General features: G+C 48.2%; 1 protein-coding gene across 1 annotated transcript in view; it reads left to right on the top strand.

Moving 5' to 3' along the window:
- Positions 1–2,937: 2,937 nt before the first annotated feature.
- The window catches only part of MAML2 (mastermind like transcriptional coactivator 2), a 215,326-nt gene continuing 203,977 nt past the window's right edge, over positions 2,938–14,286 (top strand). Inside the window, exon 1 of the mRNA XM_056328969.1 lies at positions 2,938–3,592. Within this exon, the coding sequence (XP_056184944.1) occupies positions 3,185–3,592 (408 nt within the window). The 5' untranslated portion in view covers positions 2,938–3,184. The remainder of the gene's footprint in view (positions 3,593–14,286) is intronic.

The raw sequence follows: 14,286 nt of genomic DNA, 5'->3' as shown, positions 1-14,286 counted from the left end.
GTCGCTCTGAAAGGGATATATTAAGCGACAAAACAAATGAGATGCTGCTTGGCAATAAGCAAATCTTAAACGTATGAAGTTAAAATTCAAAAATTTTGAAAGATCATTCTCTGAGTTCTACAAAATCTTGTGTGTGAGAGAGAGAACTCCTTCAGCTATCTTCTGGAGCAGTACCACCGATCTTGTATTCCCACAGCAACTTGGAAAACTCCAGCCAAGCCTTCGTCTAAAACACCCTTTGCTTATTCTCCATGAGATTCATGTGTTACTGTTACATGTGTGTTCTGTGACTGGCCCTCTTAAACACAGCAGTGACACTTCAGCTAGGAAGAACAAATAAAAGCCCTAGCAAGGCCTGAAGCAAAGGTAACGTTGTCTATTATTTTACAAACATTAAAATTTCATTTTATTTTCTAACTGTGCCAGTCCATTGTTCTCAATAGATGCATGCTACTGTTATGTATCAAATAATAACCCACTCTTCCTCAGTTGTTCAGGGTTAAACAAAAAAACCCCAACTTTTTCCTGTTAGCAGTAGTGCCTTCCTCTGAAGGTAGCACATCCACAAACCCAGTCTCCTCAGACTTTGTCCCTCAGCAAAGAATCGAAGTGTTTGCTGGGGCAAACGTGGGCCTGAATGTGCTGGAGACTCTGTGTGGTGCTCACACAGCCACATCCTGGAAACCCACACAGATGTTTGTTGCACCTTGAGGGAGATGGGGGTCATGGAAGCAGGGGCTTTCATATTCCCTATATATCCAATGCCGCATACCTTTTATGTGTTTTGGGGGAATTTCCAGGAATGTGTCATTTCATCATTGGCATTCAAAGTATTTACGTGCATGACCTTGGAAGGGTATAAAACCACCTGAGAGGGTTACTCTTAGCTGGTCCTCATCCTCAGCTTAATGCTCCCCATATGCTGTGATGAAATTTGTGTATGTTTCTGACTGGACCCACTGCAGAACTAAATGAGATGATGCACCCTTGTATTAGGGGCTGTACAGTCCCAAAAGCCCTTAAAGGTTTTCCGTCAGGGATGTGTCTCTGCGTGCTAGGGGGCCCATTTTATCCTCAAAGGGGTATTTGGGAATTCAGATACTACAGCCACGGTAGCACAACAGCGTATTGCTTTAATAAAGCCGACCAGCTCCCAGCTATTTCTGCATCCTCCTTCACAGCTCACCTACAGCAACACGCAGAACCTGACGGCTGCCAGTTGCAGCAAGGCCAGCACCAGGGGCCAGATCTCGCTGTCGGCCACCCCTGCTCTGAGTAAGAGGAGTCGGGCACGAGGAGCACGAAGGCTGTGGCTTCCCCGGGGAGGAACCGAAGCGAGGGCGCAACGTGACTTGCCCCGAACACCCAAGACGCTCATGTCGGAGCGCGGAGCTCCCACAGCCCAAGGCTGACCTCGTGTCGTGCGCTCGCCCCGTGCGTGAGAGCGCCCTAGAAGGCACGGCTTGTTTTTCTACCGTCCGTTCCAGAGAAATGCAGCTGGTTAGAGGAGTGCAGCGCCGTGATTTATCTGAGAACTCCCTCGTACTCGCCTGAAGGTCTCGCCGCCGGGGGAGGAGGGAGAGCAGGAGGCTGCGCTCCTCGGCGGCTGCTCCGGCGGCGCAGCGCCCGCCCGCGCCCCGGCCCGGCACCCAGGTACCGAGCGAGAAGGGAAAGGGGATTTCCTTGGCTTCCTCCCATGCAAATACCTCCCGGGGAGCGGCGGCGGCGGCCCGACTCCCCTCCGCGGCCGCTGGGAGGCTCCGCGCCTCGCCCCGGCCTCCCCGGCGCAGCGTCCCCGGCCGCGCTATCGGTGACACCCGCCTCCCGCCCCCGCAGCGCCCCGCACCGCGGACCCCGCCGCACGGCGCGCAGGGCAGCGGGCGGCTCGGGCGGCCGGCGGCGGCGTCCGGCAGAGGCAGCGCCGATACCACCGGCAACCACCCACCCCGGCGAGTCGGGGATGGAATATACAAACACACAAAGGAAAAGTGGCTGGACTGTTCTGGGTGCAAAATGCTGGAAGTTTGTAAGTGCAACTCTCCGTTTGTAATTACTGTCTGAAGAGGGGCTGCCTTATTTTTTTTTTTCTCTCTTCCCCCCACCTCCCCCCCCCACCCCCCACCCCGTGCTTTTCTTGAAACTGTACTTGAAACTATTCGATATCTGGGAGTATAAGGGAAAGTATGCGAGAGGAGTTCGTTGCCTGGGTTCGTAGCTTGCTGCTTTATTACTAAGGGGGGAAATAAGCAGTGAAAGCAGTACGGATTTTATCCAGTGACTGGATTAACTGAAGGCGAAGCGTGGTCTCCAAGTCCACTGACTGACATTGTTCCGGACCGGGGGATCCGTCTCTTATTTTTAGAGGAACTACAATTTAGCTGCAGACAGTTGGACACAGTAATAAACCGAAGAGTGGCCAGCAAAGAGCGGGCGAGAGAAACGAGAAAGCACAAAGACTAAACTAACCCGAGCCGCCTCCTCCTCCTCCTTCCCCGGCTCTTTATTTGCACATTTACTAAAGACTTTAGGGGAAAAAAAACCAAAACCACCAACCAACCCACCAACCAACAACACCCCCTCCCCAAAATCTACGAGATTTTCGGCCCGCCGGGGGCTTTCTCCGTGCCGCCGAGCACGGGCAATGCCTTAAATTTCCACTTCAAGGAATAACCCCCCGGCTCCCCCGAAATAAAATAAAATCAATAAACCTGCCAAGTCTCACTCATTCCCGAGGGAGATCTCCTTCGTCCAGGGATTCATTTTGGAGGCAGCGGCTCGCTTTAGTTGTTTTTCCTTTTTTTTTTTCCGCCCTCCTCCCCCGGCGGACCCCCCCCCCCTCCGGCCCCCCTCCCCGGGCGCCCTTTCCGCCCCACGGAGCCCCTCGGCGGGGGCTGCCCTGCCCCGACCCCCTCCCCTCCCGCCCGGCCCATGCTGGCACAACCCTAGCGGCGGCCGGACGCCCCCCATCCCCGTCCCACCCCCGATCTGTCAACCCCCCCGCCCCCCGCGGAGCCGTCACCGCCCGGGGGCCGGGTGGGGGTGGGCTGGGGGCGCGGGGCTGACCGCCCTCCGCCCCGCCGCCAGCCCCCGGGCTCGGGCTCCCGCCACTGCCCCCGCCTCCCCCCCCCCCTCCATGCGGCAGTGAGGACCGACCCATCCGGAGGGCCAGGACCGGCAGCCAGCGATGGGCGACACGGCTCCCCCCCAAGCCGCGGGGCTGGGGGCCGGGCTGCTGGGGGGGGGCCCGGCGGCGCCCCGGGTGCACAGCGCCATCGTCGAGCGGCTGCGGGCCCGCATCGCCGTCTGCCGCCAGCACCACCTCAGCTGCGAGGGGCGCTACGAGCGGGGCCGCGCCGAGAGCTCCGACCGCGAGCGGGAGAGCACCTTGCAGCTCCTCCACCTCGTGCAGCAGGGGCAGGGCGCCCGCAAGGCCGGCAAGCACCCAAAGGCGGCCGCCGCCGCCAGCTCGGCCGCCCCCGCCGCCGCCGCCGCTGCCGCCGCGCCCCCGGACTACCACCAGCACCTCCTCAGCAACGGCGGCATCAACGGGGAGCAGCCGGCGGGGGAGCAGCGCGCCTCGGCCCTCCTGGCGGTAAGTCACAGCGCCCCCTGTCGGCGGGGAGGGACGGCCACGCGCGGCTGTGAGGAGAACACCCCCCACCCCTCTCTCCCCTCAGGGCACCCACCCCCCTCGGGTGGCGAGGCGCGAGGGTGGGGTCGGCGCCGAGACCGGGGCCCGTTCCCTCCCGACGGGGGTCATGGCGGGGGTGTCCGTGGCCTCCAGGCCCCGCTCGCCGTGCCTCGTGCCCCACGTGATGTCATCGCGGGTGCGAGGAGCAGTGGGCAAGGCCTGCCGGGCCCGGTAGCGGGGCGGCTGAGTCCTCCCTCGAAGGGGTTTGGGACTGCTTGGGGTGGGTTGTTGTTTTTTGAGAAGCAAGTTGTGGTCTTCACAACGTGCCGTGTGCCTCTGCTGTCAGCCCGCCAAGGCGGTGGCGACAGGCATCCCTGAGGAGGGCACGGGTGGCAAACGCTGTCAGCGCATCCCTGGGCAGGCAGGGCTGAGAAGTAGCGCTAAACTATCGCTCATGTTTAAGATCGCTCCCTCCCCACCCCCCTGCCCCATCTTATGCCGTTTGTCAGGGCTTCAGGCAGTGGTTTTCCACTTGTGCCTCGAACTCGGCCAGTATTTACACACGAGGCAGGCACAGGCCGTGCTGAGAAACGCCAGCCCGAGTGTGCAGCTCGGCCGCGTACCCCAGCGACTGGCCGGTGCTCGCAGAAGCGGTGCTGTGCGGGAGCGTGCGGCCGAGCACCGGTGTCTCGCGCCTGCTGCCCCGAGCACCAGCTTCGCCAGGAATGGTTTGTTATCACCGCCGAGTGTGTTTCGCGGAGCTGAGTTACAAGAGTTTTACAGGCATTGCCACTTTGTAAATGATTTGTTGGCCTTTTTCAACTGGAAATTGTGCTGAACATGTCAAGGAGGCGAAGCCTTGTCTTCTGTTACTTTACTACGAGCAGTCCATGTACCAGGCTTTTGAAGGCACATGCTGCACTGTGCTGCCCTCCAACTCTTAATTCTCGGCACACATGTGAAATATTAAGAGGAGTGACTGCGTCCTGATAGGCCCGTGGCTGCTATTCGAATGGCTGAAAATAGATCGCTCCCTCTGCTCCAGACATCAAACCTATCTTTCTTAGTGCCTGACGTATGCTAAAACGGGACCTTTGTGGTTGTTTCTCCCTTCTTACCCGGGAGTGCGCCGTGATGCGTGGATCGACGTTTGAGGCTGTGTTACTCAGCATCATTCACGAGGGTGATGATGTAAGCATTAATGCGATAACATTGTGTCCAAGGGGAGTTTAGGCGCTTCAACCTGACTCAGTGTTCAGATTAAATCTCCCCACATTCCTTGTCACAATCAAGAAAGCCATTATCTTATTTTTCCAGTGTGTATTAATGAAATGTGTTGCCCTTGTCTTATGGGTAAGAAAAGAAAGGCCTTCGTCTAATAATGTACGTCCCAGAAAAATCCACTTTCTGAAATCAGGGAACAGGCCTGTGTGTTTTTTTTGCTTTGTTTTGTTTTTGGGGGTTTTTTTACTAGTTGGTACTGTTATGAAATAGCTGGAGGCAGCTGTTTGAAAGTGCTAAATGAAACAACTCCAAAGAAAATATTGAAAGATTTTCATCTTTTAAATGCAGAGTGGTTGTCCTTGTTTCTGAAATACCACTAATGATGATTAACCTGCTCTTTGCTGGAGACTGCCGTGCACAGCCCTTGCTCCATGTTGCATGTTGCATTACCTCCTAGATAACCCCACACATATGTGTCTTTGAGAAGGTAGAGGTCTGACAAAGTCCCCCTCGTTTTTGCACACTGGCATTCAGTAATCCTGCTGACAAGGTACGTGACTTCATTGAGCATGACGTTTGGGGCCCTGAACCATGTTTTGACACTGAAGAAATGCTGGCTCATGAAGCAGTATTGTTGTAATGGTATCACTGCACATCGCTGATCCTCCCACTCTGTGCTTGACACAGACATTTCCTCATTTGCTGCTCTGGTAGGACTGCCTAATTAAGGAACAGTGGAAGGCATCGGTTCAAAGTCACATCTCTGTCATGGAGGCTCATGTTGCCCTTACCAGGAGCTCCTTAGAACATTGTTGCACATATTGAAAAGGAAACAGTGTCTGAGTGGTTTGAATTGAAGTGGCTGAGGGTCATATGCCAGGTAGTACAGCATTGTGCTCATGTTCTTGAAAATTCAGAGGGCAGGGATGGGCCAGGAAATAATGGAGTCTTGCTTTTGCTACAGCCATAGCTGGAGGAGGAATTTGTTCTACCAGTTATTCCAAGGGTACTTGAAGAGGAAGGACAAGGCAGACTAAGCCTGTTGACCTGTGCATTTTAAATGGACGGGGAAGAGAACCATCTCTAAGTAGAATTCATCCTCTGTGGGGTGTTTCCCAAGAGGAAATCCAGTGGAAGCCTTATACGCGCTGTTCCTCTAATTACAGAAGTTTTCCTTACAGCAGACAGCAGATCTGAGGTGTGCAGGGTCCTGGAACAAGGCGCAGCTCTGAGCTTCAGCTGTGGCATGTACAGCTCTGGCACAAGGAAGCACAACACAGGAGTGTTTCTGCGAGTCTCACACTAAGCCTGTGAGATTGGACACATCTCTGACTCCATGGGGAGTCTGTAAAGCTCCACCTGCCTTGCTGTAGGCCCACCAGTTGAAAAAAAAACACCACACAGATAAGGGCAAAGGCAGTCATAACTCTGGGGAGTTCTGGCTATCAGGACATTCTTTGTCTGCAAAACCAAGACTGTCCCCGCGCTTCCTCTCAAGAAAATATCTGGGTTGTTTCCTTTGCTTTGCAGGTCCCACTGCTCTTGTTACAAGTGCGCCTGCCATGTTTAGTGGCCTTGGATGGGTCATTTACATAGTTGGACTCAAGAGTAAATATTTGACACTCGATAACATTTGAAACGACATTCACTTCAACGTATCAAAGAGCTTGAAGTGATTATCTGACATTGTTGATACTGTTACTTGATAAGTATCTTTTCCCAGTGGACAGTTTAAAACCATCAGAAGAGAGTTTTTAGCGGGGTTTGGTTTGGGCTTAATTTGTCAGTGTTACTTTGTTTTTTGAGAAAGCATCTATGACAGCAGCATTTTCTAATTGGAGAGCAGAGAGCAGATTTTTTATCTGGACCAATGGATGTGGGTGCATGTAAAGGAGAAATTTATTCTTCGGGACATGGCTAGGAAAGCTTTTGTACTTTCTGCCTCCCTGCATTTCCCGAGAACTGACATTTGTTTATTTATATGGTGGTGTTACTTTTCATGGTGCAGAGTGGAACACATAAAATATTCTGTCTTTCTTTTATACATATCTATATGTATGTATATGCCCTCCAGCACTTAGCTGTTTATATTATTTATGTTATACATAAACAGTTAGCTCTGGAGGGCATTCCTTAGCAGCTTAAGCATTGAACTGGTAATACCAAAGTTCTTCTACTGCAGTTTCAAAACTCTGGCGGCCAATTCATTCCTTCGCTCTTCTGCCATAAGCTGAGCACTGTTCATTTTGCTCTGTGCGAGCCGGGAACTCTGTTTCATGGGTATTATTTTATTACTCTGGTCAGTTTTTTTCATTGCGGTCATCACACTGGTGGCTCTGAGTGTGTTAAGTGATGTTTTTCATCAGTCACAGGTGACTTGTTCTACTTTTACCCAACTCGAAGTTGTGCAGAATTTATTATTATAAGGATTAATTTAAAGTATTAATTAAATATATTAATATTTTCTGTACTCAGAAGAGTGACTGTGAAAGCGGCCTGCTCCCCAGATGTATTCTGCAAGCAGGTGAAAAAGAAAAGGGAGAACAGCCCCATAATGACAATGTAGCCAGGGAAGAGGGGAATGGGTTCATTCCTCCTACTCCCCTAAATTCTCATCAATGGCAGTACAAATGTGGAAGAGTCAATGGGTTTGTCCCAGTTCCCAGAAGACCTCAGTGGAAGGACAGGGTTGCCTAACTGGTGCTGAGAGCTAAGTCTGGCCTGTAAAACCTCAATTTAGGTAGTTGTTTTATGTGGAGATCCTTTAATGATCATGGAAGCTCTTTGTTTCCTTATAACTTTTTTTTTATGATCCACACCGTGCTTGCTGAGGTTTGGCTTTCCCTGTGCTAGCATTAGAGATCCTCAAGTATTTTAAAAGGAAGGATTGTGCTCTGGTATCTTTGGCCCAAGTTTACACTTCTCTTGTCTCCCAAGCTTGTTGCTTTGTTTGCTAGTTGGCTGCCAGGGTCCCCTGCAGAAAAAGCTGCATTTTCTGGTTCTGGATGAATGTAACTTTTAGAAGCATGCTGAAACAAGCAGTATAAAGTGACCAGCTATGGGGTGAAGTGACGTTATGGTGCCGTGAGCACAGGTGGATTAAAGCACAAACCATTCAATAAGCTGGGTGGGATCTTTTGAGTAAAAATCTTTGGTGCCAAAGCAATGAAATGTTTGGTTTGTGAGGTAAGAGTCTGTTGTCTGCTTCTTGTGCTTCCATGGGATTGAAGCTGTGTTCGGATAAAGAGAATTTACGTAGCCAAGTCAGGTAAAATGAGTAAGTCACATATTGCCTTTGTGGGTAGAAAACTTTGATCTGATGTTACGGGCCCTCTGGCCTGCTGGGAGCCATTTGGTTAGGATGGACATAGGCACCATTTAAAACCTTTGTTCCCCTCGGCTGTGGGAACGTTTCTTGAACCAAAATCAAGAAGACCCCCTGGAAGCTGAATAAAAGCTGTATTTAATGAAGAGTTCAGCAAGTGAATTTGTTAAATGTATGTTAGTGTAGGAGCCTTTTCAGTCCTAGCTCTCCAGTCAAATCACCTGCCTTCTTTGAAGCTTTTTAAGCTTTGAATACATTTAATGAAAGTCTTCTCCATTCTGAAACTGTTTTACAGACTGTTTCCACCACCAAAGTTTCAGTAGGTAGCGAGCAGAGGAACAGTTTGTCTGCCTGGGCTTGACACACTCTCTCTGAGCTTCTCGGTCTGTTACGGCATGTCCTCTGATAGAGCTCTTGTATCCCCTGTGGTACTCAAATTTGAGTCCCTTGTGTGTAGCACTACCACAAAGGAGAGCGATACACAGCTTCTGTTTCTTCTGCACCAGGAAGTGTGAGTCCAACAAAAATGTTAGCCGCTCTGTGGGGAAATCTGAACCTTAGAAAGGTGCGTCTGAGTCAGAGAAGCTGCTTTGCCAAACTGACATCTCACTATTGTTACTTCTCCCCTCACAAAGAACACTGCCTGCAGAAGGTGTTTTGTGGGGTTTGGTTACTTTGCAGTGACTGAAAAAACACCAGCAACTAGGTTAGTCAGCAGGTTAAGAAGGGCCGTAACATGCCTTTCAGCCTAACTGCTGTCAACAGTCCTTCTACCAAGATATACCATCTTCAGAGGCCAATTGCAGTCTGCCTTTCTTATCAATTCTGTTGCATTATGAAACTGAAACTTCACCCATGTATTATTACTGGAAAAGAAGAGCTCCATCCTGGTCCCTATGAGAACTTTGGGAAGGGTAGTATCTCCACTGCCCGATTTATATTGCACCTCCTGTGTGATGCAGGAGGAGCTGGAAGCTAGCAAGCTGCTCCAGCTAACAAAGCACTGGCATAGAGGTGTCAGCTTTGTCAGCAAGTGTCTGTGTGGCCTTCTGCACGTCCCCTGTTGTGCCACTGTTTCCCTTCTGTGCTTGAACTCTTCAGGTGCCACCATCTCACTGCCTAGCACATGGGACTCTGGTCTCTGCTAAGGGCTCAACTCTACATGATAATGACCTGATACCATCATTTCTGTGGAGTTCAGGAAGGTGATTAAAGAAACCACTGTGCAACACTTTAGAGGGCATGCAATCAGCTGCATGGTGTGTAGAAGAGCTTTAGCCACCTGGATGCGCTGAAGAGGAGGAGAAAGATCTTTGCTTTTTGGCCTCTCTCTGTTGTCCGAACATCAGTGTTCTCCTGTATGGCTTCCCAGTGATGGTAGTCCCAGAAACAGTAGGATGAAGCTGATCGGATTCATGATAGGGCCGTGTTTTCCAGAAATATGAATCAGTAGCTCTAAACCTGAAAAGGATCTTGCTCATGTCATGCTGCTACAGTCTGGAACAGCTCTGAGCAGTGAAAAAGGCAGTGGTCTTGGCTGCAGAAAGGAAGGACTTGGTGCCAAGTGAGATTTGGATCACTTTCTCAACTTAATAGTATTAAGAGACAGATCCTTTCTCCTTGAGTTGTTTGGGGTTTTTTGTTTGTTTGTTTGTTTGTTTTTTAGATAAAAGTATAAACTATTTATGCCCCAGATTTCCCATTAAAAACTTCCTATAGCCACTTGAGAGCCAACTTGTGAATTTGTCATGCCTTGTCAAGTTCCTCTGAAGTATTATTAGATGCAGGTAATCAATCTGTAATTGTACTGAAGTGCTAACACCAGTACCTAACACAAATACTTGCAACTCTCAAGAAACAATTCTTAGGTGACCGTTCTATAAACTAAAAGCTCAGTGTTTCTACTTTTGACTCTAGGATCTATTCAACAGATTACTCCTGTTATTTTGCTTCCATAAACCTCAGTTTCCTCTATGAAAAATTCTATTTATCACTTTTATAAAGTGCATTGAGACCTGATGGTGATTTTTATGGCTTACAAGCCAAATTCATTATTCATAGAACCTAAGACAGGAGACCTGAATGTTTGCTTTGGCAAAGCTGCAGGCAATGTATATGAGTTGATGGATTCTTCTTGGTTGACTTCGGTGTTTTGAGCTTTTGAGGTGCACTCAAATCACCTTTTCAGCCATTGACCCACAGGTATGAGTACTGAAAATACAAACCCAAATGAGTCTTTTACATAATCACATGACTCCTAGAGCTGGGTTTTTACGGCATCGCATTGCCGAGATTCACAAAGTGCAAGATGTGCCAGTGCCCCTTCTTTTTAGGAGAGAAAAGCATTTCCCATCTTTTCATTTATAATCTTAAATGTATGCTTCGTATTTTCTTGCTTTACTTGCTCTTGATTCTGCATCATTTTGTACTCAAATTAGCCTCCCAATTAAGTCAGCTGTATCCAAGCACTTCATGTACTTGGTGGTCCAGTAAACTAGGAGTAAAGTGGGACTGGAACTGAAAGCACATACGCAACTCATCTGCTCTCTGTCAAGGCTGCAGCTGCACCCCAGCACTAGCAGGTGGAATCCACCTTGTCCTGCATGTGTTGCCTCCCATCTGGGAGTAATGGAAGAAGGTTCATGTTTATGGCTCGAGGTGGCAGAAAGACTCAGAAATATTTTTAATTTAGTTTAATAACTTACACAAAATTCCAATGCACTTACTGAAAAGTTATAAATTAATTTGGTTTTATTTTGAAAGTATCTCACGCCTGTGGGTTCACATACAGGTGTTGGCATTTCCCTGAAGAAATTCCTTTTGTTCAGAAATGGCTCCTGTATCTGTTTTTATCTGTGTAAGTTATAATTCTGATGCGCATGCAAACCCAGCTGAATCCAGGTGCAGAGAAATTAGTACCAATTAGAAACTGGCATGAAAGTGCTTCTGACACAGTGAGGAAGCAGACCTTGCAAACCCACTTACTGCTGCCTGAGCCTGAAGCTGGCTGAAAGACCCTGTAAGATCCTGGAGTAGCAGATGAAACCCCAAGAAGGTTCATCGTGGCTAGTCTGTTGTGAAACAAAACATGCTATTGTGCAAGAGTCATCCCAGTGGTACCCTGGCTTTTATTACAGAGATCTGCAGGCACCTCCCTAGAGTAGGTGTTATACAAACACCCAGTGAGAACCGTGCCCTTCCCTGCATACCTTAGGGCCTCAAGAGACAAGATAGACAAAGAATGAAAGGAGGAACAGAAGCACAGAAAGGTCAAGTGTCTTGCCCAAGGTCAAACAGCAGGTCAGTGGCAGAGCTGGGAACAGAGCCCAGATTTCCTGACTCCTAGTCCAGCACTCTATTAATCATCTCTTTGCTTTGTGTTCTGTGGCCTGTTACTGTCCATAGGAAATGTGAGGATGACTTTCCGACAGCTTCAGAGTTACTTAGTTTTGGAAACTATTGATCATCAGCATGCTATTGAGATTAAAAAGGTCATGTACTGGACATAAGCACTAGAGGATTCAGAGCTAAGTGCTCTAGGTATTGATTTCATTCCAGGACACTGAATATTTTGTAATCCCCAATGTTTCTTCTAAGTCTGATTTTTTAAGTCTTTTTTCCTTACATTGTGTACAAAGTGGTTTGTTTTTACGGAGTTACTCATCACAGTTAAACTCTTACATTGGTGCTTGCCCTATAAATTATTTTTTCCTTGAAAACGAGTTACAACGGTTACTTAGCAGGGCTTTTCTTCTCCATGAAATTTACCTGTGAAACAGTCAGAAAACCAGAGAGTCAACAGTCCTGAGACACTTGGGATTCTCACTTATTTTCATTCCTCACCGTACGATGTATTCAGTTTTCAAAGTCTTTCAATTGAATTATCTTGATCACAAAGTCAATTATACCTGTGAGATTTTTTTTTCTTCCCAAAAATTTTGACTTGAGGCAAAACTCTGGCTACTGTGGTAATGACTGATTGAGAGTCTCTTGTAAACAATAGTATAATCACTTTCCTATAGTCATGGCAACAGTGTTTAAGCAATGAGCTTACTGAACACAATGTGCACTGTCTCCACTGAATAGCTATTGCAGCGCTGAAGTGTATGCTGCTCATTTTCAGAGGACTCAGGAACATAAATTATTCAGCAAAACAACACTGCTTCAGAAAGTGTTTTTGAAATTGTTGTATTTTGTACTAGCCAAAGAAGGATGCTTATTGGTGCTGATGGGACTGTTTATAATTACTGCCCAAGTGTACTCTTTGGGCCAGGTCTGCTCCCACTGTATTTAAGGGTGCCTGTCTCAAACCATTTGAGAACTGTGCTACCTGTCAGCAAGGTCATGCTTCCCCTGGTAATGTTTGCTGCCATGTGAAATCCTAATGTGGAGGGCAGAATGGCTCAGGAGGATGCATCCTGCACATATGCATGGTGTGAGAGGTAGTAACTACGTGCAGAAGGAGAATTTGTTTTGATGAAGAAAGGGCTCACTCCAGCAGGGCCAATCTGTTCCTTGGCCCAGAGGATCACCTAGGTTCCAGTTTGATGGGTTGGGGAGGCACCTTAGAGGGTGGATGGCTTCATGGGAAGCTTCAGAGTTGAACCCCAAGACAAGGAGTTGCCCCTAATTTTTCTGTGTATTTTGGTTTTACAGCACTCTCATTCAAATAACAAGACCTGGAGGAAAGACCTTGTTGGCAACAGTTGTTGTTTTGGGATGAGTCATTCCACCAGATTTCAGAAATGCCACCCTAGTGACAGTTGGCGAAAATGCTTCATGGGCTGTTCAGTTTATGTTTTTCACTTTGGAAAATCAGACTATTTATTTAGGGTTCTGTTGCTTTAGAAACCATCTCCAGACACTCCAATTCTTTCCCCTTCCCCTTCCCCTTCCCCTTCCCCTTCCCCTTCCCCTTCCCTCTTTCCCTTTCCTTTCCTCATTCCTTTCCTCATTCCTTTCCCCTTCCCCTTTCTCCTCTCCTCTTCGCCTTTCCCCTCTCCTCCCCTCCCTTCCCCTTCCCCTTCCCCTCTCCCCCTCCCCCCTTTTTTTCCTTTGTTCCCTTTTCCGCACTGCTGTGGTATCTCAACAACTGAGGTTTTGAGTCTCAATTCTGATCTGATTGGCCCCTCCTGAAACTGCCTGTGGGAAACACTATGGACGTGGCACTGTGGAACATCAGCTTAATGTGGGATGAAGCTCTTTATTTCTGGTCGTTATGCTAGTTTGTAGTCAATATTTGTCTTCCAAAGAAATGCATTCTCTCTGCTTCTCTAAAAGCTTTTGGTTCAACATCCTTCCAGGCTAGATAGGCTTGGTCTTCAACATGGGGCTGCTTACCTCTATGGCCCAGTTCCCGGAAACAGTTATGCATATGCTTAATTGTGCACACATGGGTAATCGCACTGAAATCAAGATGTGTAGAATTAAGCAAGTCTAGAAGTATTTGCAGGGTTTGGTCTTTGTTCAACAAACTGGCCTCAGCCTGGCTGAAGTCCATGACATGCTACAAAAAGAGACTGAATTCAAAAGTTAAGTAGCGTATTAATTATCAATTGACTTATTTTCTTAAACCAGTTAATTCTGTACTTTTAAAAACTACTTTCCATTTTCCCTGCAAATCTAATTGCCCTTCCTTTCACACTCATTTTTCCTCCTTACTGCTCAACTCCCAGCAGACCTGAGCTGCCAGCCACATGATCCCCTTTCATAATGATTTGAGTTCCGATGTTTCTTTTTTCCTACTAACTTTGTATATTACCATAATGGTTCCTAGGACATATTTTGGCCAGCTTTTAGGGAGAGAGAGAGTCACAGTGTTTCAGACCTTCATTTCCAAGTGCAGTATTAAATATAATCCTTATAATTATAGCACTGCCACTTGGACCACTGTAGTTCAGGCTATGTCAATATGTCGTCAAAAGCTCTCTTTCTCAGGAGCTGGAACTCAGTCATGTTGATTGAATTGAAATTTGATGGCCAGCAGCTGCAAACACATTCTGGCCCCATCCCCCTGCCTCCCTGCTTTTTTTTCCTTTTACCACAAAATCCACTTGCTTTCCATCAAAGTCATGAGTTCACAGAACAGAGATAAAGGCTGATTCCA

The sequence above is a fragment of the Falco biarmicus genome, chromosome 2 (genome assembly GCF_023638135.1).
Source record: "Falco biarmicus isolate bFalBia1 chromosome 2, bFalBia1.pri, whole genome shotgun sequence".
Lineage (NCBI taxonomy): Eukaryota > Metazoa > Chordata > Aves > Falconiformes > Falconidae > Falco > Falco biarmicus.
Note: the sequence above shows the minus strand (reverse complement) of the source record. Positions and strands in the feature narration are given on the sequence as shown.